This window comes from Vulpes vulpes, chromosome 9 (assembly GCF_048418805.1).
Source record: "Vulpes vulpes isolate BD-2025 chromosome 9, VulVul3, whole genome shotgun sequence".
Taxonomy (NCBI): domain Eukaryota; kingdom Metazoa; phylum Chordata; class Mammalia; order Carnivora; family Canidae; genus Vulpes; species Vulpes vulpes.
Window position 1 is genome coordinate 48,623,780 of NC_132788.1, and position 23,772 is coordinate 48,647,551.

Genomic DNA, 23,772 nt, shown 5'->3' on the forward strand with positions numbered 1-23,772 from the left:
GGGGAGCCCCGCAGTCCCGCCGGCTCCGCGGCCCCGGCTCCCTCCCGCCCGCAGCCGGTGCGCTCGAGCCGGGCGCTCCCGGGACGGCCGCGCGGGGGCGGGGCGCCGAGGCGGGGGCGGGGCGCGGGGGCGGGGAGCTCAGCGCAGCTCTAGTCCCGGCCGGGCCGGCGCGCCGCGGGAGGGGAGGTCGCCGCGCCCGGGCCCGCAGGTCAGTGCGAGGCTCCCGGCGCCGCCTGGAGCGGGGGCGGGGCGCGGGGGCCGGAGCGCGGGGCGCGGGGCGCCGGGCCTGGGGGCGGGCTCGCCCCCCGCGGGGAGCGCCCTGAGTCCTCTCCTGGGGACCCGGAGCTCGGGCTTCCACCCCCTCCGGAGCCCCCCGGCTCCCCCCGGCTCCCAGGGGCGTGGCTCCTTCCCGGGGGCCCCCTGAGTGTATCCCCTGGGGCCGCCGGCAGGCTGCGCGGGTCGGCCGTCGCGATCCTCGGGGGGACCCGGCGGGGCTGGCAGGGCCCCGGACGACCCGCTCCTGTCCCGGACACAGCTCGGAGGATCCGCCCTCGCGTGCGCTGCTGCGAACACGGATTCCGCCGTGCGAGTGTAGGCAGCTCTGCACTTTGCGGAACGTGCTTCTAGGTGCATCTGTTTGCTTTGCCTCTGTGGTGCGTGCGGTCATCTCTGTTTGCCTTGCGCCTGTCTGGGTTTACGGGGTGCCTGTCCCCTCCGGCACTCGCCGCCGCGCGCTGCCGGCCTTGCACCCTGCGGCGCCCGCACAGCCTTTCCGCCCGTCTTAGGTGCTTCAAATCCGGGTAAGTTTTACCTGGCGGTGAACACTTGGGTTCCCCAGCGGTGGTTTCTGAGTTCCCGAAAACCTACTAGACCCCCCCCCCCCCGCTCCCGGAATGCTGACTCCCTGGCGAGGTGCTGGATTACGCGCAGGCTGAGCTCCGGCTCCGGGAGAGGAGCCCCTGGGGCCGCCGCGGGTGAGGACCGGGCTTCGGGCTCCGCCGCGGGCCGCCAGGCTCGGCTCGTGTCCGCCTCCGGAGCACGGTTTGTTTCCTAACCTCCTTCATTTCCTCTGCCTGTTAAATTTCCTTTGGAAAATTCTTTGCCAAAGTGTTGAAGTAGTCAGGTGGTGCTGTGCCGCGGAGGGTGGATTCCGAGGGCTCTGGGCGTTCTCAAAGGCATCGCGTTTGCTGGGCCCGCGCTACAGGTGCCGAGGGCGCAGAGCGGGCGGTTGCGTGTCCCGGGGCCAGGCTGGGGGACCGCCTCGTAAAGGGTTTCTCCTCAGGAGCTTTTTGCTTTAGACATTTCTAGATTCATTGTCAGACAGCAGCCCATCAACAGGAGAAAAGGCAAGTGATACCTTTCTCTTAAAAGGTTTACTTCTTAACGCAGCCTTGCTGCCCCATGCACCCACCTTAAAGACAAAACAAAACCAACCAAAAAAACCCAACGGGTATTTAACTAGTTTAAGGTATGCAACTAATCTGAGTGTTCTAGGTTGTTTGTAACCTAGCTCCTACAGATTCTTGCTTCGATTTTGGGACTGAAATGCTTCATTTCTCTAAGTATGGAGGCGTCTCACCCCTATCCCCACCTCTGGAACACGCACATACTTTATAATCAGCACCTAGTCGATCCCTTAATCACGTTGCTTTTTTGAAGTGTATATTGGTGAGTCTGCCTTGTAACCGAGTTGCAGTGCCACCACTCCCACAGGACATGTCCTTCAAATGCTGGGCATTGTGGGGATGGAGAACCATCTGCCAACCTCCAAAGTATTCTGGGAATACTGAATTCCAGAAAACGGGTGGGGTTTTACATTTTTGCGTTTTGATTTTGAGGCTTATTATTTATTTGGCTTATGTATTTATTATTTTTGATTCCTTTTACATAAGGCAGAATGCTCTGAAGAGATTGACACATGTTCATGGTTCTCATTAAAGAAGCTTCATGTAAGGTAAGATCCATTCCATTTTCCCTGCTGTTAGTTCAGTTCAACAGATTTTATTGGATGTCTATGATGTGCACAAGCTTGTCAGGAGTTAAGGGATAAATAATGGTGTGATGACATGTGGCATCAAATCCATCAGAGGATTTATTTGCAGGTTTCCTAAGAGGTTTCTTTTCTTTTTTTTTTTTCTTAATAAAGGCAGATGAAGGAGGACAGCGATTGGTAAGAATGTTTAATCATACTAATCATTAAGTAATGTCATACATTAATTCTAAGAATGAAAGATTAACCCATCACAAGCAAAACTCTCTGATTTGGCCTCTATTTAGATCTAGTCTCGGCCCATTTGATAATATTCCTTCTTCTCTAGGCTTGCTCTTTTCCCTGCAGTTTATTTTAATATCCTTTTTTAAAAAATTGTAGACTTTATTTAAACACTTTTATATTTAATTTGTTATTAGGGAGAAGCAAAATGTAAAATTATGACTGAATTTTTGTGTTTTGCTCCTTTGAGTTTATTATTTATTTATTTTGAAAGATTTTTATTTATTTCTTTATGAGAGACAGAGAGAGGTAGAGACACACACAGGCCGAGGGAGAAGCAGGCTCCCTGCGGGGGACTGGATCTTGGGACGTGATCCAGTATCACAACCTGAGCCCAAGGCAGACTCTCAACCACTGAGTCCAATCCAAGTGTCCCTCATTTGAGTTTTTTAAACAGTAATTTAAGAACCTGGAAAAATACATTCCTAAAAGGCCCTTGACATCAGGTACTGTGGTAGGTCCCACTTGCCTGGCTCTTGGCAACCATGAGCCATTCAGTAAACATCTGTTAAATGAAGCTAGAAGTCAAAAAGTACTGTCACAGAAGAATGCCATTTTCTTCAAATACATATGTGGAGCATATTGTATTATTATATTGCTATGTTAATACAAAGCATCACAGGCTTAACTTTTATTATTATATATTATTCTTGATGACAGCTAAAAATTTTTTTAAAAAAACCTTTAGTTAATAGAATAGGGAACCTAATAAAGAAGAAACTGAACTAAGTGCATGAGTTGGCAGGATTCCTTCTAGCTAACAGATGTACCTCAAGAAATTAAGCCACAAGTTAGGCACAGAAGTCTATGATACATACACATGTGGACCAGCCTTTGATTTAGAACTCAGGAAGTCTATCTATGCATTTACTGATCATTTCAGATACACGGTAGCAGGCAAATGAGCCAAGTTCTGGGACCTCTTCAGTTTTGATTCGGATTTGTGGCAGATTCATTCATGGGATATAGTGTTCTGAGTTGCTCTGTCATGGGACACAGAATGCCTCCTTCAGCAGTCCTTTATGTATAGTATCTATGCTCATGTTCACATTTGGAGTCAGGAAATCATCACTATTTAGTCTAAGTTTTTTTGGCAACAGCAACAACAAAAAATGGAGATTTCTGAATAGTTAAGTAGCCCTGTACAAGTTAACAGTATCTCTAAGCATGAAACACACAACCAAGCCAAAACAGTGCCAATATTTCAAAGCTCTGAATTTGTATCAGGAATAGGATAGACTATCATTAGTTCCTAACTTTTAAATTTTCATCTACTAAGTTATATTAAGATAGGAGATCAGTCAGTCCAGACTTAATAATTTGCATTACGGGCTTGATTGTTGGTGCCATGATATTGTTGATTCTTTGATATTGCTAAGGATAATAGTGAAAGGGTCTGGAAGCTGTAAGCTTCTAATACTTGTTAAACAGGATAACTTATGGTAATAGGCCTGAATACAATTTTTGATAAGGATAAGATGGCTATAAGGACCTGTTTCAAATTTAGAGAGACAGAAAGATGACTTACACCACAGTTAAAACACTAAGGCCATTCATTCAACATACAGATTCACTCCTCAGGGAAAGCCAAAATAGCAGCTTTCCTGATTAATTTGCCACACTACTCTGGCACTGATTAGAACCGCCTGGGAATCTATTAACCATTGCCAGTTAAACTGGTATTGTTCTTACCCACTTTCAATTTCCCCATGACCAGGACTATAGCAACTGGATCTATTCTTTTCTTAGATAAAACATTCACAATATCCCATAAAATGCAACTATAATACAAAGAGCAGTTAAGCCCCACTAGGCAGATGGACTTTCTTGTCTCAGCCAGAGAATCTTAAAGTTTGAAAGAAAAGGTACATACGAACCATTTCAAATGTTTTGTATAATATATGCTGGTAGCATATGTAAGTATATGCAGTACAAAAAAAGGAGGAGGAGGAGTGGGGATGGGAGAGGGAAAAAAAGAGGAGGAGGGGAAAGAGTTCTGGGCTTAAAAAAACCACTCAAATAATTCATCCAACAAGTAGTAGACATTCCTTGCTATGACCCAGAATATCTTTTATATACCTGGCACATGATTTCTCTACATATGCTATCATTAAATTTTATTTCTATTTTTTCTGATGAAAACACCTTTATTGTTTTTTTCTGATTATAAAACAATATATTTTCTTTGTATCAAAATTTAGATATATGCACAAAATAGGATGTAAACAAACATACATCACCTGCTAACAAAAAATGTTAACAACTTGGTGCATAACCTTGTTTAGTTTACTTTTGCATGCCTTTGGCTATACATGAATTAAAGCCAACCATTGTGTATGTGTGCCTAGTAGTAGTAGCAGTACTAGTAGTTGTTGTTTTACAAAAATGGAATCATACTATACACTATTCTGAAGCTTACTTTTTGACTTAGCCATACATGTCCAGCATCTTTCCATATAAGAAAATGTAGTCATTTTTATAATATTAGAGTCCTACAATACATGATTCTTCTATCATGTATTTAACCAATCCTTGACTCATGGATATCTTCGTGGCTCCAATGTTTAGCTACAGAATATGTCTTTGTGCGTGTGCCTTTTAAACTTATCTAATCTTCTCCCATGGGGTAAATTATCAGAATGTAATTAGCCTACAATACCATACATTTTTGGATGAAAAAGGAAGCACTCAAATAATTCATCCAAGAAGTAGTAGACATTCCTTGCTATGACCCAGAGTATCTTTTATATACCTGGCACATGATATTTTCTGCCCTTAAAAAGTACATTTTTAAATTGATATTTAACAGTCATATAGAGAAGTACACAAAGTCATAAGTATATAATTTATGATTCATGTATTCAACTTGAAAATACCCTTGTAAATGGAACCCAGGCCAAAAAATATATATTTATATTTACTAATACTCTCCTTAATGGCCTTCACATACCTTGGCAACCTGTCATTTTAACTATTCCTCATGAGAAAGTCCTTGGTGAGCTTGCTGACCTCAATTTCCATGAGTCAGGTCCAAGGTTAGGGGGCACTGTGACTTTTAGAGTGACCAGGAAATATTCATGGGTTCTCCGGCCTTCAAAAGGTCTACTTTTGTTTACTTGCCAACAAAGTTGGTCTGGTTTACTGGAATCACTTTTCGAGATCTTTCCTCTGTTCCCTCTTTATTATCCCTATATGTTTTGGTCTCATATTTGGACCCTGTATGGCAAATATTTTGATTCATACGATGAATTAACCTCTGAATAACAAAAGAAACCAAATAACATGTTTTTCATCTAATTTCTTGTTGGCCACCCGGCTTAGCTCTGAATATAGAGTAGATTTGGAGCCAGAAAAAGAATTCTGGGTTCCTCATTTGTGATTTCAATCACCAGCTATCTCCTTCTGCCATCCTTTTCCGGAAGGCTTATAAACAATGACCTTCAAAATTTAATTTACTTAACTTTTAGAGACTTCAGTTTTGTGATATTTAAGGACTTATAGCTACCCAATTCTATGAAAAATGATTTCCTTTTGTGGTTGCTTGGTTGATTTTTGTTTTGGTATTGTTTATTTATTTTTTTAAATAGAGGAAAGTTAATATTGAGAGAGGCCATAGGGAAAGAAGGAATAACTTAGATACATGATAAATATTTTAAATCAGTTCCAGAACAAATGAAAAGAAAAAAGTTTGCATCTTTTGTGCTCATGTGTTTTTATTGCTTTTATTATTTTTCCAGGAAGCTGAGGTCTGGATTAGTTTCCTAGCACGATACTGCTTAGGATATCACTGCTCACAACACCATGGCTATGATCTAAATGAAGTGCATACAGTCCATGTACTAATTAATGCCAGCCCTTGAGTTGTTAGTTACTCACCCTGAGATGGAACTTGAGCCAGAATATAAATCAAATAAAGCATTAAGCACACTTTGTAGTTTAGCTGATTTTTTTTTTTTTTTTTTTTTTTTTTTTTTAAAGCAAGACATTCTGGATGCAGGAAGCAGTGCTTTACAAGTTCCTCATCTCACAAGGACTCATAACCCACATAATTCCTAAGGGAGGCATGTGGCTACTTTGAGTAGCAATGATCTCCAGTGTGGAGCTTTGTTGTTAAATTGTGAAATTTATAAAAATATAAACATTTCCCCTTTCTGTGCTGATTTTCTATTGAATTTTATTTTTTGTTCTGTTTTGATTTTGGGGTTTTTTGGTTTTTTTTTGTTGTTGTTGTTGTTTTTTTGGAGGCGAGGGTGAATTAATCCTTGAGATTAATGACTAGTGACTAACATGAGTTAGTCACTAATGATTAGTGACTAACAGAGTACATGGCATATAATGTTCCTGAATGTACTGAATTATAATAGCCTTCCTCTGTGGGTATTAGAAATTGGGTATTGTCCTTGACCCTTTTTATCTCCCCAGATGAACACAGTGCTAAGGGTTGTGATTATAAGGGATTTAGTAATTTTCAAAGGATGGGATTATCATGAAGTTTAACTTAAAGAACATTTGAAATTAAAAACAATGTATTCTGGGGCACCTGGGTGGCTCAGTCAGTTGATCACCTGACTCTTGATTTAGGTTCAGGGTCCTGATATCAAGCCCCACATCAGGCTCTATGCTTAGCACAGAGTCTTCTTGTCCCTCTCCTTCCCCCTGCTTACAGTCTCTGTCTACCCCCTCTCAAATAAATAAATAAAATCTTAAAAAAAAAACAAAACAATGTATTCTGTTTCACATCCAGTCAGGTCTTCATTGACTCACTATGGTAAACTCTTGTAATTTTTATTGTGCTCTTCAGAATACATTTGTTACAACTCCTCAGCTATGTTCACAGTAGTGAATTTAATATTTATAGTGGATTCTTATATCCTTTCCTTGGTTATCCCGGTAGATAGTTGACTAAATAAAATTTTTGTTGAAAGAGACAACTGCTTGATAAAAAGTATGCTCAGAGTTTGCTCTGGAACCTAAAACGATAAATTTTATTGCCATAATTAAAATACTTATAAAATTTAGGGTGTGTTCACAATTATTCTTTAATATTGAGTACTTTGAGTAATTGATATAATTTTATATGAGATCATTTATTCATTCATTCAATAAATATTATGTTGCATTCCAAAATAAAACAAACATGGAATACCTCTCCCAGAAGCTTTAAATTTCTTCATTCCTTTACCCTTTTATTCATGCAACTATCCTACAGATGCTTATTGAGCATCTTTATATAAATAGACACTGTGCTGGTTCATGGTTATAAAGATTAGTAAAATGGTAGTCCTCTGTTTTAGGAGTTCATAGCCCATCAAAGCTTTAGGCCAACAGGTAAACTAATATAAGAAGTATAATAAAATGTGAGAAATGCTAGTGTAAAGAGGTACAGAAATTATCACAAGGATACAGAAGAAAGATCCAGAATTTGTGTAGAGAAAGTAGGTGGGGATTTGTATTATGAGTGAATAACTAGATGAGACAGAGGAGGGAAAGTTTGAGTGAAGTCTTGAAGAATCAGCAAACTGGGTTTTGGGTGGAATTAGCAAGAAAGACGTGCAAATATAAGGATTAAGCATACATATTTTAAAAAATAAAACTATGAGAAATCAAGAATAGTTTTATTTACTTGGACCACCAATCTTAAGAACGATGGGGAAAAAATGAGACTGGAAAGGCAGCATGTGGCCAGATAAAAATGAACATATAATATAACACAGATAATATAGGAAAGGTCTTTTAGATTTCTTACTCAAGATGGTCACTATAAAAATTGTATGGGCAATAGACTCTTGCATATAAAATGATATTTTATCACCTTCCTATACATAGTTAACAAGTATTTGTTGAATAAATAAATGAATGCATTAAAAAATATAGTTTTTCTTAACCAAAGGCAATAACCACTGTCCTTTACTTGTATAATAGAACAATACTGCTTGTTTTTTCCCATTAGGAGTAACGAGTTAGTCTTAATATCTTTACTATCTCTCACTTATTCCCGCTTGAAGTTGTGTATGTTAAGTGACAGCTGCTCAGGACTATCCTTATACAGTAGTGTACATCATGCCCTGGCTTTTAGGCAATATATTTTAGCTATACCAGTGGCTAATTCTCATCCCTTTAAACCTCACTCTTACATGAATTAAAGCTAATCAAGATGTCCTCTACAACCTTCTTTCTCACCAGTGCTATAAGGGGGTTTTAATATATCACATAGACAATTCATGCAACTCTCAGTTATATTCAGAATTTGATTTCTTTTTGGTCAGTTTCTTGAATATCCAGCATAACCTCTGCTGTCATAGTACAGTACGATCTTAGTCAGTAGAAGATAGATTATGGCTTAAAACAACAAGTGCATTCATTTTTTACACTAAGTAAAAAAGGCCAGCAAGGAATGAAGGTGCTCACCCAGTTCACCTGGGACAGAAGCTGCCCCATACTTAATATACAGTTACTGCATCTCACACTTATATTTCTTACATTTTCTACACAGAATGACATGTCACTTTTCCCAAATTTCATCAGCCAAAACACAGGGGATGGAAACATACAATCTTACAACATGCCTGGAAGGAAGAAGAAACAGCAGAAACACACGAACAGCACGTATGGCCACAAGTCTTGAAATTATCTCTCATTTAACCTCAGGCTCCCCAGAGAGAAGGGATGTAATGAGCATGGAGCATCTGGAGACATAGGGATATAGATTTGAATTCCAGTCCTGCCTCTAAGTGGCTGGATGACTTTGGGGTAATCTTTTAAATTCTCTGATCCTTAATTTTCTGCTCTGTTAAAGAAAGGTGAAGGATAATAATAACTATCTTAAAGACCTGTGAAGATTAGAAAAAATACACATGCACCGTGTGTGCACATGAACACACATATAAAATTAGTATATGCTTTTATTTAACAAATAATGGCCACTGTCATTCATGTTGATATTACTGTTTTCCCAAACTATTGTGCTGGACATTCTCCTACATAATATCCTGGGTGTACCTTCTGCCTATGACGTTCCAAAGACATTCCCATTCCACAATGATACAGGGACGCTTCTCTCACCTTCTTTCTTTCCCTCTACTTCCCACAACTTTTCTGGCAAGATTACCCCCTACATCCCAGCCCACACCATTGAAATAAAAGAGAACTAGATATAAGAGTAGTGAGTGACGTGTGAACATGTGTTTCTGACCAAAGCTATTCCGACAAGTGAATAAAAAACACAGAGCCTACCACCTTAAGGGTAAGGTACAGAGCTCCATTCTGATAAAGGACAAAGCCAGTTAAATCTCATTTAAAAGATACTCATGGTTTCCTTGAATAAAACCATATTTATTTATATTTTTAAAAGAATACATAACTATTTCAGTGATGTTTTCTTTAAGTAATTCCTAGTTGTTGTTTTTTTCAATTTTACCTCCTTATATATATATTTTTTGAAGATTCTATTATTTGAGAAGGAGGGAGAGAGAGTGCAGGGTTGGGAGTGGGCAGAGGGAGAGGGAAAGCAAGAATCTGAAGCTGACTCCCTGCTGAGTGCAGAGCCCAATGTGGGGCTCCATATCAGGACCCTGAAAACATGACCTGAGCTGAAATCAAAGTTGGATGATGCATAACTGACTGAGCCACTCAGGCGCCCCCACCTCCTTACATTTTTAAGTTTAACACATTTTGGGAGAATTTGAGCCTACACTTGTTTATTGCTTCCCTATTGTCTCTGACAGATTCTCGTCTTGAGTTATCTAAAATGACAACAAGCTGCTGAGGACTTGATTTCCTCCCACACTTGATAGCCTGCCATATCATTTTGTTCCATGTTACGAGGAACATGTAGACATTTTCTTTGTTAGCCAGACGTTTGAGTTCACTGTACTGCCTGAGAGAGAGACAAACAGAAAAAGAGAGAGCATTGAGACAAGCTCTGCTCTTTGGTTCACACCAAGAATTAGCAGGACCATGGGAAATCCCACATGGGAACATGCTCTCCTGATGAAGGACATAATGTCCTTTTCTGTCCCCTGCCCTCCCTGGTATACCTGGAAATCCTGGTAGATGAATAATTTCAGAGCCATAAGAGAGCACTTTGTCTCCTTATAGGATTGGTGTTTTATGTAACCTCTGTCTAAAATCTGACTCATCTAGTACTCATCATTTTAGGGTACCTAGCTATATTTGCAGTCATATGATTGATGATGACTGGCAAAAGCACCATTAATATCAGTATCCTCTATTTTTTCATTTGTAGCTGCATTTTGCATGATGATTCAATTTCTAAATTGTTTATTGGCTCCTATTTCAAAAAATACAGATCCTGGACTATATAAAAGAGTTCTTGTGGTCAGGCTTAGCATCTTGCCACCCTGGAGGACTCACCAAAACAGGGTGATCAGGGAAGTGGCGGCTGGTTTAAGAGTTGTAAGGAGTAGGAGTTCTTTGATCTGTGGAACTTACTGTTTGAAGCCTGTTTGACATTTGCTGCCTAAAGAGTCTCCCACTTGTACTTAAGTTTCTTTGCTGCTTTTGTTTCCTGCAGTCCCTGTGTAGAATCTGGGCCTCAATGACTACTGTGGGCTCCCACTGGGCTTCCCAGGAGTCCAGCTCATTTGTCTTTATTAGAAAACTACTCTTTCTTGCACCTGAGGGCATTATGCTAGGTAAAATAAGTCAGAGAAATACAAATACCATAGATATCACTTATATGTGGAATCTAAACAAAACAAACCTAAAGTGAGACAGGGGGAACAGACTAGTAGTGGTTGCTGGAGGCCGGTGGTGGGGGGCTGGGTGAAATAGGTGAAGGTGTTCAAAAGGTACAAACTTCCAGTTGCATATTAAATAAGTCATGGGGATATAGGGTACAGAATAGTGACTATAGTCAATAATACTGTATTATTTATTGGAAAGTTGCTAAAAGAATAGATCTTAAAAGTTCTCATCACAAGAAAAAAAAACTATGTGAGGTGATAGATGTTAACTAGATTTAGTGTGGTGATCATTTTGCAACATACACAAATATCAAATCATTGTGTTGTGCACCTATGTAATACTGTGATTTATAATAAATATATATTTGGTCTTCCTCCCTATTTCTGGCACCCTAGGAATTTCCTACATGATGAATGCCACAAAGGTGTCTTTTGTTATGTTAATGAGGTGACTCTGGAACCACACCTACTGGTTGGGGGCTGGTTACTAAAGGAACCCACCCCTGTAATTAGAGGGTTGGAGCTTTCAGTTCAAGGGAAGGGGAGAAGGGCAAGAGGTTGAATCAATCTCCAGTGATTGATGATTTAATCATATGTGCCTATGTAAAAAAACCAAAAGGAGGAGTTCAGAGAGCTTCTGGGTAAGCCTAGAACATGGACATGCTGGGAGAATGGCATACTTAGCAGAGAAGCTCTGTGCCCTTTCCCCATCGCTTGCCCTATGCATCTCCTCTGTCTGGTTATTCCTGAGTTATATCTTTTTATAATATACCAGTAACCTAATGAGTAAAATGTTTCTCTGAGTTCTGCGAGCTACCCTAGCAATTTAATTGAACCTGAGAGAGGGGCTTGGGAACCTCTGATTTATTGCCAGTCAGAAACACAGGTAACAACCTGGGCTTAGGATTGATGTCTGAAGTGTGTATGTTGTGTGGGAGGATCTTGTAGGATCGAACCCTTGACCTTATGGCATCTGATGCTATCTCTCAATAGATAGTATTAAAATTTAGTTGAATTGTAGGGCACTCAGCTAATGTTCCTAGAATTGCTTGTTGGTGTAGAGAATGGCTCCCAGTCCCACCTCACAAGTTGGAACTGGTATCAGAACCTATTTAACCTGTAACTAATATAATGTTATATGTCAATTATATCTCAATTAAAAACAAAAAAAGGGAAAAGAAAACTATTCTCTTTTGACCCAGGATACCTCCAAAGTCCTTATCTTTGGGTGTTTACACTATAGGAGAGATATCTGTGGCCGCTTCTAAAGATGACTTGATGATATAAGATGAACATAATTGGATTCCATGATTCTGGAGGTCCAGACTGAGTTTCAGACCAGTGGTTGATAGCAGCAGTGAAGTCATGAGTTAGGCTGGCTAGCGAGTCACCATTCCTGGTCTTTAGGCAGCATCTCCCACCACCATGGATCCAGTTTCCTGGGCATATTAAATTTCCTCTAACTCATCCTCTCATGCTTCACTTCTAGTACCCATGGCTTAGTGGGCATAAGGAGCTCATGATAGCAGCAAATAATTGAGCTTTTCTAATGCAATTGGAAAGCTTCCTTTGAAGAACCAGGTTCTATCATTGTGTTTCTTTAGAAGCTTCTAACATTTTAGCTGATTTACTGCATATTATGCCAAGCATATTTTCTTTTCTTAGATTTATTTATGTGTTTATTTGAGAGAGAGTCTATGTGGGGGGGTGGGCAGGAGGAGAGGAAGAGAGTGCAGAGCCCAAAGCAGGACTCCATCTTATGACCCTGAGATCATGACCTGAGCCAAAACCAAAAATCAGATGCTTAACTGAACCACCCCAGCACCTAAAGCATATTTTCTTAATATCTTCAGGGATAAGTCATTTTTTTCCCCAACTCATATGCTGAGAAATTCCAAATCTATTGAAAAGTTGTAAAAATAGTAATAGACATTTATATATTCTTTTACTAGTTTAACCAATTGTTAACATTTTGGCCTATTTACTTCATCATCTTTCTGTATGTATATATAAATGTATGTACTGTTTTTTTCTTTTGGCCGAAATAGCTGAGTGTTAGTTGCTGACATGACATTTATGGCCACAAAGTTTGACATGCATTTGCTAATAGTAACATTCTCCTATATCCAACTTAGAGAATTTAATTTTACATAATACAGTTATCTAATGTGCAGTCTATATTTAGATTTCCCCAGTTGTCCTAATAATGTCCTTTATAATGAATCTGTTTTTTCTTTTAATTGGTCCAAGGATCTGGCACTGCATTAAGGGGCTAGATCTTGAAATCGGCCTTCTATTTCTTTTTCTTAGTATTCATTTGACTCCTAAATCATGTAATATGGCCAAAACTGGATGTATCCAGAACAGCCTGCCTAAGCTGCCAATTACTACTCATTCTTTCTAAAATATCCACTTTACTGTGAAAAGCATCATCATACTTTGACTGTCAGCCATTGAAGACTGAAAAAACAAGAGAACTTATTTAGCAAAATTCGTACATATATTATGCTAAACACTGGGCTAATACCCAGAAGAGATGGGTAATTCACACACTATGTAATCAACTAAGGTTCTATTTGTAGTTATATTATGAGGGACAATGGTTCATTAATTCAAGTAAACGCTGTGCCTTGATTAAAAATGTCATCACATAGAAAACTTTGTGAGCTGCAGACTTAAAATGCAAGACCTAAAACATTTATATACATTTGTGATATTCCAATCTATTTTTAAGGAATAAACTATAAAGCACCTTAGCTGAAACAAATACATGACTGTAGTTGTCAATAAAGATAGACATGAATAGGGGCTTGCTTAATTAATTTGCTAATACTGAAGTTCTTTTCAGACAAACTATGTCATCACTATTTTTTTAAACTGTACTTGTGCATGTGATTTTATGAATAGAGGATGGCTATTAGTCTTTGACATATTCCTGTGTGCAAAAATAGAGAATTGGATACATCATATAATTTATATAAATTATATTCCCTCTACCTCAATTGTCAAGATATTTTAAGTAGAGATGAAGCTTGGAGTTTAATTTATGGAATGAATGAAATATTTACTATATATCCATTCTTATAAATTGGAAGTTTATGAGATGAGGAGAAGTTACAAGAAAATGTATACAAAACAATGACAGGCATTTATAGAAACATGCAAACAGAAAGGTCCTCATTAAACACATTAGCTTGGATACCCATGGGAGATGGAAGGAAATGGAATGAGAAATCAAGATAAAGAGGAATCAGTGATGACAATGAGCTATGAAGTGAGGAATATATGTATTTAAAGAGGAAGGCAGCAGTAGAAATAAAAATATTGTTAGGGAGTAATATAATATCATGTTTTCCTCTGATTATTGTGAGGGGCACTATGGCCCATGGCTGCCCACTTCTGAGGAATCTGCTTAGATTTAGAGTGGACTTCATCAAATGGCTGTTGAGAAACCAAATTTCCAAGCTCTACCCTGTTCTCTTAAAGCAGCTTTAGAGGAACCCAAAGTTCCCTGGAGCCTGAGAGTATAGACTGGAGATACCTAGAGGTCTACAATGTGAAGGTTTAAAGAAAATTGTGACAATCACAAAATTACATTTATAAGAACAAACTCTTTCCCAGTGTCATACTGTATAAGGGGACTGTTACGAGCAATTTCTGATTAGACCAAAAATATATTGGATATAAATTATTTTAATTCTAGAGGGAGAATGAGAGACAGTGGAAAAGGGGAAAACACCATTCGATTCTTCTACCAGAGCATAGTTTAATGAGAATTTTTTTAAATGTATCTAGACTTACTAAAGTAAGTCAGATTTTTTTGGTATATTAATGCTCTGACTTAACCAATTCTAGCTGCTCCAAAACAAATGTTTTTCTTATTATATTTCTAAAATACTGGAAATGATCAGATCTGGGTGGAGGGAGAGAAATGACCTGAAAGCCCTTACTAAAAATACTTTAACATCTTGAAAGGCCAGTCTTCTTACCTTCTTTCTTCCCACTGATTCATTTTGACCTTGCTTATGATCTTCAAGTCATTATTCCTCTGGCTATTTGCTTTTTCTTTAAATCAAGTGTTTAAACCAGTGACCTTTTCTCTGGCTCCCTAAAAGAAACTTTCATTGTTCTGCTGCTGCTTAAACAGCTCCTGCTTCCTTCAGCCTTCAAGCTGCTACTTTTCTCATTTTGATTTAGACTAATAATGTTAGCCAAGAGGGGTCCAGTATCCCCAAAAGGTAGGACAGAGCCCTCCCTGGTCTTCTATAAACGTCATAAAAGAATCATGAAAATGCTACCCCTAGACCATGGCTTTGTATTTGACCTATGTTTTTAACAGAAAATTATCCATTTAAATTATCTTATTCTAAAGGAGTGTCATTCTTAAATTAATCATTCTTACTAAGGCAGTGTTTTGGACATAAAATCTTCAAATGGAATATAAGTATAACACCAATTTATTAAGAATAATACTTTGATTTTTCCAGGAAAGCAGTGATATATAAATGCAAGAGAGGTCTTATCTACAATTACATGTGAGGTTGTACAAGGAGGATGGTCAAATAGTCATGTTCATATCCCTTTTTGAAATACTTTCTTGTGTGTGTTTTTTTTTAACTTCACTCAGTACATCATTTTATCTATTAAGAAAGGTATATTCTGAATATATTGTGAATTGTACTTTATGTGGATAACTAATTTTTAAAGAAATTAGGACAAAAATAATTGATTTAGCTTAAAAGTATTCTGAGTATATTTTTTTTTGCTAAGGAAGTCTTTTACTGAGCCCAAGAGTAATCCAAATAGACAAAAGTCATCACCAGGGTAGAAAAATACAGGAGACTGCTCTGAATCCAAAGCAACTTAATGACCTATCCTAGAAATCAATTATTAAAATATTTTAAAATAAATTTTTATCTGATACGAAACTATTACTTTGTCATTTTTTAAAAGTTTTTACCAAAGTACTATGAAAAAACTCTGACTCTGTTTTCTGATCATTCATTTGAACAGTGGGTAAAGAGAAATGTTAATTTTAAATTTTTGTCTTACATTATCCAGTTTAGATCCATGAATTCCAGTGTATTATTCAGACTCTTCATCTACATTTTGTCTCATAAGATGGTACTCTGATTCAATATTTGATAAGAGAAAGACTCAGTTTATTTGCTTACTTAATTTTATTTTTTTATTGGATAGTTACATGGAACCAGAAACAGAATTCACATACGATTCTACCCTCCTAAAACAGTATACCAATAAGTAAGAACAGTTATCAGATATATGGATGGATGAATCATCTTTGAATAAGGATAGCACAGAAGATAATAAACTTTATTTGCATTATAGCGAGTCCAATGGGTAAGTGTTTGCCATTGACTGCAAGTGACAATTTATATTTAGGAAAGAGTGGATGGGGAGTATGTATGTCAGCACCAACCTTCTCTCATCTAACATGACCTAAAAGGCCATCAGCCAAAGAAAAAGCATTAAGAGAGAAGATAATTGTGCAAATGGGAGAGAATGGCTCTAGGTCTCATACAAAGCATACTATTTTCTAAGTAGAACTGAAAACAGCTTTGCTTCAACATGATAAGGTCGCTACTCGATTTTGGAAATGGTAGTTTCTATGTGTTCTATAGAGAAAGAGATCCAGTATATCATTACATTATAATATCAAAGTTTGTATTTGTAGACAGAAACAGGCATTTTGCCATGTCATGTTAATACTTTATCAAATCTATCAAATCATTACTAATGGTTTGAGAGGACTGCCTTTTGGAGAATGACATAGCAGGACTTGATAATGATAAAATTTTGATTCAACATCCTAACAGCCAGGGCACTCTTTATATCTGCAAAGCAACAAAGCATTTTATCCCAGTTTTCTACAACAAAAAACCTCTCAAATAGTTGTTACTCCCATAGACATATATTTGAATAAAGTTCAGAAACTCAGAAATTGCAGTGCCAGATTTGAGGCTGACTGTAGGCTGAGTTCCATAGCCATTATTTTACAGAAGTCAAAGCCATAGCCTAGGCTTCGCCCTCCTGCTGGCCACCAGAGGTCTCTCACTGATTGAGCAGACTCAGAGATTGGGGTCTGTTGGCTCTTTTTCTTTTTACCAGGCATGAAGGTACATGTCAGAGTGTACGCTTTTGTTCGTCTAAAACTTTATGATTCTCATAATCACTCCATGGGAAGGAAAGCTTCCATCCTTCCAGAGGAGGCACAGAGGCATGCTGCTGAGTGTCATGGAACCAGAGACCCTCAGATCTGTCTGTTATCTGCTGTCTCTCCATCTCCCCACCTCACTGGGCTCATAATGACATTACAGGTCCACTCTTCCTCACTTCCATTGGTGACTGACTGCCTTTTGCAGATTTCTTCCCAGCACAGATTTTTATTCCAAGAGACAAAGGGAAAGAAGCTGACTATGAACCAGAACATTTATACAGATCTTCATTTATAATGTTATGATCCAGCTGTCTCATTTTCCTTTCTCAAAAGTCACATTCTGAGGATGGCTCAGAAAAGAAGCATCATAATGCCCATGTGGCTTTAGGTGCCACCAAAATGACAGTACGCTGGTGCTGCCCTGAGACAGGTCAAGGCTACGCACTTAAGATGAAGTCTCTCTCTTCTTTTCTTTAAACCTGATCTGTTTGCGGAGAAACAGCCCAAGACGCATCATCTTGAAACATACTTGTTCGATTTCATTTTCACAGTGCCACCTTTGACCTCATTCACATGGTCACAAGTCCTGAACACATACAACTGGCTTCATCCTGAACATTATACATAGACTATCAAAACATTCACCAGAGAGAAAAAGGATTTATCAGTTTTGAAGACTTCAATAAGAGAGTGAGAATCAATTCCATCAAATTAAAATGATCTTTAACGGTGCATATATTCTGTTGTTTCAGAGTAGAACAGTGAAATGAAATTTTCGTATCTGTCATTTAAAATTACAAAGTATTCTGGAAATGATATTAAATCTGAAATACTGGGAGAACACTTAAAGGAGAATATATTTAATTGAGAAATGTCAGATAATGACACAAGATTTCATTTGTTCATTTCCACCATTCTACCAAGAGCACTTGGAAGATGAGGTGCTTTCCCCAAATTCTTAAGTCTCATGTCCTATAAACTATTCCATAGATAGCTGAAGTTCACAGTGGGCCTTTTGTCTGAAAGAAGGAGATCTTCAGGATGTGAAATGTATTCTTGGAATATTTACATGTAACAAAATGCCTTTGTTTTAACAAGTCGTCTGGTAGCCAGTCATGAACTCTGTCTCTAAATTGCTGATATGCTAGGGACGCTGTCTGCATCTCTGGCCCCACCCCCAGAAAATGATTTGGGTAGTGAGTCCAATTCCAGCTGAATCTGTGACCTGCACATGACAGAAATGTAAGGCTAGCAGAGACTTTGAAGGTTCCTTTAGCCTTTCTAGGCATTTGGGACTTTACTTGGGATAGCCTTTTATAATTTCCTAAGGATGGTTATGGAATGTTCTCACAGCCTACCTCAGGACCTCTTGGCAAGGTAGGAAAGGTGAACGTTATTGCACAAATGGGAAAACTGAAAATCAAGACTAAACTGTGAGCTAGCTCAGGGTTAAGTGGCAGATAGGAACTAATGGCACAAGTCTTCATAATTTTCCTCTTTCCGTTGCAGTTGAGAAAACTAAGAACATAGTTAAAGCATGGAGTCTAGTCCCTCCTCTGTCACTGTCTAGCTGTGTACCCTGAGCAAATCATATCTTTGTGCCTCAGTTTCCTCATCCACAAAGTGAAAAGAATAATTCCTACTCTATCTGCTCTACCAAGGGTCTGTGAGAAACACACAAAACGCATAGTCCCTTCACCTATGCTAGGAAGAGAGGATGTAAAATCCTTACAACTCAAATGATAGGAAAATTGAGACCAGATGGGATAAAGAATTGGGATAAGCAAAAGCCCAAAGTCCTGGCTTATTTTCTAATGAGATGTTTCTTTTGTCAAATCAATTAGCTTTTTTGTCTCTCAGTTTCCTTCCTAAAGACTTGGGAGGTCTTTCCAGAACAAAGAATATTTCTTCCTATTCAGCCCATAAGGTTTCTATCCTAGTTTTCTTTCCTATACTTCATGTTGCCTCTGAAGCTCTATTTTCCCTAAAGATGAATGGCTAAGACATTTACATGCTATAAAAAGGCAAGGGATTGCCAAATCAGTGTGACACATTTGAGTCCCACTGTGATTCTCTGTCTCTTTTTTTTAAAGGATCGTTAGGAGCTTGTAGCAGCCTAATGGAATTAAAATCACCAAGCAAAGCATAATGAGGAGTAGGAGTCAAATTATTTTAGGAACTACTAAGACACGGTATGTGGCCTACTCGGAGGAACTCACTAAGATCATTAGCCTGCATGGTACCACAGCCTTCTCAGAAGTGTCTCCTCCTTTCCAGAGATCATTAATGCTGCTCAGCTCTGGCCACAGCAGCCAATGTCAGTCCCTCAAAGAATCAGTACTTAATTAGATCTGGAGAACAGAAGGGAAAGGCAAGCTTTCAAGACAAAATGCAGGGTAGAGTTTAGGGAAAGGGAAAGCCAGTGGGGCAGAGTGGATCTTTTCATGTTAGCATTTCACTACCTCTGATACCTGAAGATTTAAAAATTTACAACAAAAGGATCCAATGCCGTAAAGAGCTAGGGAGAACATCTTTTCTGGATTTGAGTCATCTGCCCGGAGGGATCATCCTCCCTCAGGCTGTATTCCTCACCCCCAGGTGGACTTAAGTGGGCTGGAGGCCCAGGCAGAAACCAGCTGTGACTTTTCCAGTCTTAGAGGAGAAGGTATCTGAGACACATTGCACCCACAATGGAAGCCTGGGGAGTCATGTGGTATCCCACTCGCTACCCACCTGTCTGCTTTGCTTCTGGTGTTCCTCACAGGGACCACATTAGGAGGGAGTATATGGTGAAGAGCATTCTTTGCCTCCTGGCAGAGAGAAAACTATTCCTTCTCCACACCCATTAACACACACACACACACACACACACACACCCATAACTTTACTTTGTGCCCAACTCTTTACAAAGTGCTTCCATGCTTATTTTCTTGATCCCTGAAAAACATAGTGAGATTATGGGCAAATGCTATACATTTTGCAGATGAGAAAAGTGAAACTCAGAAAATGTAGGCCATTTGCCCAACTCCCCAAAGGTAAGGGGGAATTCAGGCCTCAAACCTACGTCTCTTGACAGGGAACCTTTTACTTTCTACCATTCAGAGGGAATCTGACCTTTTTTCTTCTAAATTAATCTGAAGTTTTTTACTCAGTACTGAAGTATGCAGAACGTGCACAGGAAGAATGAAAAGAAATATGAAGAAATGACCCCTCATTTCAAGAAGATGGATTTTTCTGAGCAAATCAAATTATAAATGCTCAACAAAAAGCAAACTTACATTACATGCGTGGCGTGATTCTTCAAAGTATGGTAGAGATAAATACTGGCTGGGAAGGTGCTCGTGGGCTGGAGGTGTACAGAGTTAATTTTCTGGAGAAGGAAGGCTTGGCACTGACTTTTTGGTCCTATTCTCAGAGTATCCACTTGGAGCATCTGTTGAAATCACAGCAGATGGAGCACATCAGAAATGTATTTTCCTTTTTATTTATTTTAGTTCTTTGGAGAATCCTGGCACCTAGGTACTGTGGAGGTAAAATAAAATAAAAATTCATTTTTATATCATCATTTGTAATATTATGACATAAACATTATCTGTTTCTGGAGAAGTAATTTCATTCTATTCCCTTCTTGAAGTGAAAACTAGAAATGAGACTTAAATGTGATATTTTATGAATAATGCACTCAGCTGTTCTTTTGTTGCTTGTTTGTTTTCACAGTGACAAAGGACACCTGATTCCCTGCTGCCTTTGTTGGAAAACGAAGAAGTTTTGTTGTGCTGATTTAACTGCCTGCAATCTTTGCTGATGCGATCATAAAAAAAAAAAAAAATGCTGATTCTGTCCTTTTTAACCCCTGTGTGAAACTGACTTTTAACATACTTGTGCATTCTTTGATCCTCCATAAAGATGTCTGAACCTGACTCTTCATCTGTATTTTCGGGTAACGTGGAGAATGGAACTTTCCTTGAGCTATTTCCCACATCCCTCTCCACATCAGTGGACCCTTCCTCAGGCCACCTGTCAAATGTCTACATCTATGTGTCCATATTCCTCAGCCTTTTAGCATTTCTGCTTCTGCTTTTAATCATTGCCCTCCAGAGGCTCAAAAATATCATCTCCTCCAGCTCCTCCTACCCGGAGTATCCAAGCGATGCTGGAAGTTCTTTCACCAACTTGGAAGTCTGTAGTATTTCCTCTCAAAGGTCCACTTTCTCAAACCTTTCCTCATGAAGATGATGGAAGAATTCCTGAAAGGTGCAGCAGCCTAGGTTTTCCCTTGCAGGAAGTGTCATATCAAGCAGTTGCTTCATGAAAGAAATAACCCCTTTCTTTTCCAACAAATTAGAGCTATTTCTTCTCCACCCCTCATTTCTTGTTCCATTCATGATGCTTTTCATTTGTGAATGTAGGAGTTGATGCGGACTCAGAGATATGTGTGCAAACCTCAAGGGGCAGAATTTCACACAAACCACTTGACAAGTCGGAGTGGACCTCTTCAAGGTGGATCAGTTCATTTCACTCTGCTGGACGCTTGAGGTAGAACTCATCTGAGGCAGCCTCACAGTGGGTGCTGAATATGGACTCTTGTGCTTCATTTCTCTTACAAAACCGTGACACCAACCAAGCTAGCAGAAACTGGCAAAATTAAGTCTGATCTCCTTAGAAGATAGTCTCCATATTTAAAAGATAAAGTGGAAACACCAAATTAAAAAAAAAAAAAAGGAGTCAATTTAGATTTAATATATAATATTCCTAAAACCGGAGGCACAATATGCTAAATGTTTTATTTTCAATATAAAAAATGAAAATCACATTTATTGATGAATTAAGTCATCATGGAAAAGTTTTGGAAGAGTTTAACTTTTAATAGCAAGGCAAATATGCATTATGATGCAGTCTGTGATGTATTTTGCCTCTTGAGGGTTTTTTTTCCTACTTATGTTATAGTCATAATACCCCTACAGTTGTATAATTCTTTGTGATAATTGCTGTTACTAAGAGAAACACCCTAAGAGACACCAAGGAGTTTTATTTTATATCTATACTTTCCATTAGTGGAAATTAAGCATATGGAAAATATTCACTTAGTTCTGTTTTCTGCAGTAATAACTCCTAGCAGTCATGTAAGCATGTTCCTTTATTCAGTTTCATAGTCTTTATAATTTTAGTGCAGAATTCTGTTAAGGCTCCCAGATGTCAGATGTTTGTTCACTCATTAGGTTGCAAAACTTAATTGACTAAATTACTAATATATATGTTATTATATACTCCATGAATGTTACATGTCTCTGATAATTAGTTGTTCTATGTCAACATAAAACTTTGCATTAGAATTCTAGGATGTAGGTTTTTATTAAAAATCATAAACAGTCAAGTTATATCACTGCTGGGAGCTTAGTGATCCTGGGAGCCACCATACTGTGGTCGCCCACGCACTGAGCTTGGGGGCTTTGTCCACGAAATGAAGCATATATGTGAGCACAGACTTGGAATATGGAAGAAATCAAGCTTCCCCTAAAAACAAAACAAAGCAAATAAACTACAGCTTCTTCAGAGTAAGAATTTTAATTTAATTTTAAAAATAAATGGCCCACAGCATAAACACTGAACTTCATCAGCCTACAGAGCCCACTGCATCACTATGCCCTGTTTTCCCATGGCAACTGGATCATTCTTGTTCAAAACATTTTCTAATCTTAAGTAGTGGAGCTTCAGTACACCCTATGGATTGACTGTGCAGGTGATACTCTCTAGTAACTCAAACAGAATAAAGAATTCAACATTTTTACAAGGTATTTCTTTGTCAGGCTAACATGCTAAGAGAGATGAGGACTGGTAATGAGGATCCAAAGGTTTCTTTTTCTTAATCCAGAAGCTTCACTTAAATCAGACCACTTATATCAAAAATGTCCCCAGACACTATAAGACCTGCACAGAGTTGCTGCCCTAAAACGTGTAATTAGTGAAAAATTTGCCTTTGCTGCCATTTAAAGTATGGCAGTACGTTGCAGTGTTATGTAGTATAAATGCTAGACTAGAAGAACTCCACTATTTTAGATCATTATCAGCAGTGTCTCAGTATGTGTGTGTGTGTGTGTATGTGTATGTACTAATGTATATATATTTTTCACACACTCCCAATTAAAAGTTGTGTGAAAGCTACAGAATTACAGAGGCATCTGTGTTATCACTTTTGCTTTTTGATTAATAATTTTGCGCTATTTTGGTTATTAAGGAAGAAAGGCTATGGATACAGTGATTTAAAAAATAATAATAAAGGAACAAGTTTGCCACACAATAGGACAATCTGAGTATGATCTGTTCTAAGAGGTAACTTTATACTCTTTCCTTCTGAAAGTAAAACTGCTTTTTAAAAACTGCAGGCATACCCCTGCCTTTCCCCCACTGCCGCAATGATTCTTGCTCTCCAGGTTAAGGAGTGTAATTAGAAGCAACATTCATGAATAAAAATTAGGACTTGTCAGGTTGACCAAGATAAAAGATTGTACAGTTTGAGATGAATTTATGTTGTCTAAGAAGTTCAGAAAGGTTGGAAGACTGGTTTATAAATAAAGAAGTAGAGTCCATTGAAATTCTGGTTCTTCTCTTACTGTGTT

At 38.7% G+C, this 23,772-nt stretch overlaps 1 protein-coding gene across 9 annotated transcripts; it reads left to right on the forward strand.

Moving 5' to 3' along the window:
• The first annotated feature begins 35 nt into the window (after nucleotides 1–35).
• Nucleotides 36–23,748, forward strand: SERTM1 (serine rich and transmembrane domain containing 1). 9 transcript variants are annotated; one of them, XR_011994265.1, is made up of 4 exons: nucleotides 86–208; nucleotides 1,893–1,954; nucleotides 2,147–2,170; nucleotides 20,873–23,748. XR_011994265.1 is itself a non-coding variant. In XM_025996803.2 (4 exons), the coding sequence occupies exon 4, from the start codon at nucleotides 21,062–21,064 to the stop codon at nucleotides 21,383–21,385; it is 324 nt and encodes a 107-aa protein (XP_025852588.1). In that variant the 5' UTR covers nucleotides 253–800; nucleotides 1,893–1,954; nucleotides 2,147–2,170; nucleotides 20,873–21,061; the 3' UTR covers nucleotides 21,386–23,748. The 9 variants fall into 9 exon arrangements, 5 of the variants coding, with proteins under 5 accessions (XP_025852588.1, XP_025852589.1, XP_025852586.1 ...); XM_025996803.2 differs by lacking the exon at nucleotides 86–208 and adding an exon at nucleotides 253–800; XM_025996804.2 differs by lacking the exon at nucleotides 86–208 and adding an exon at nucleotides 253–800 and having other exon boundaries at nucleotides 1,897–1,954.
• The last annotated feature ends 24 nt before the right edge of the window (nucleotides 23,749–23,772 follow it).

What these genes read in the sequence shown, in the direction of transcription:
- SERTM1 (XM_025996803.2), top strand. Translation starts at nt 21,062, where the DNA reads ATGTCTGAACCTGACTCTTCATCTGTATTTTCGGGTAACGTGGAGAAT.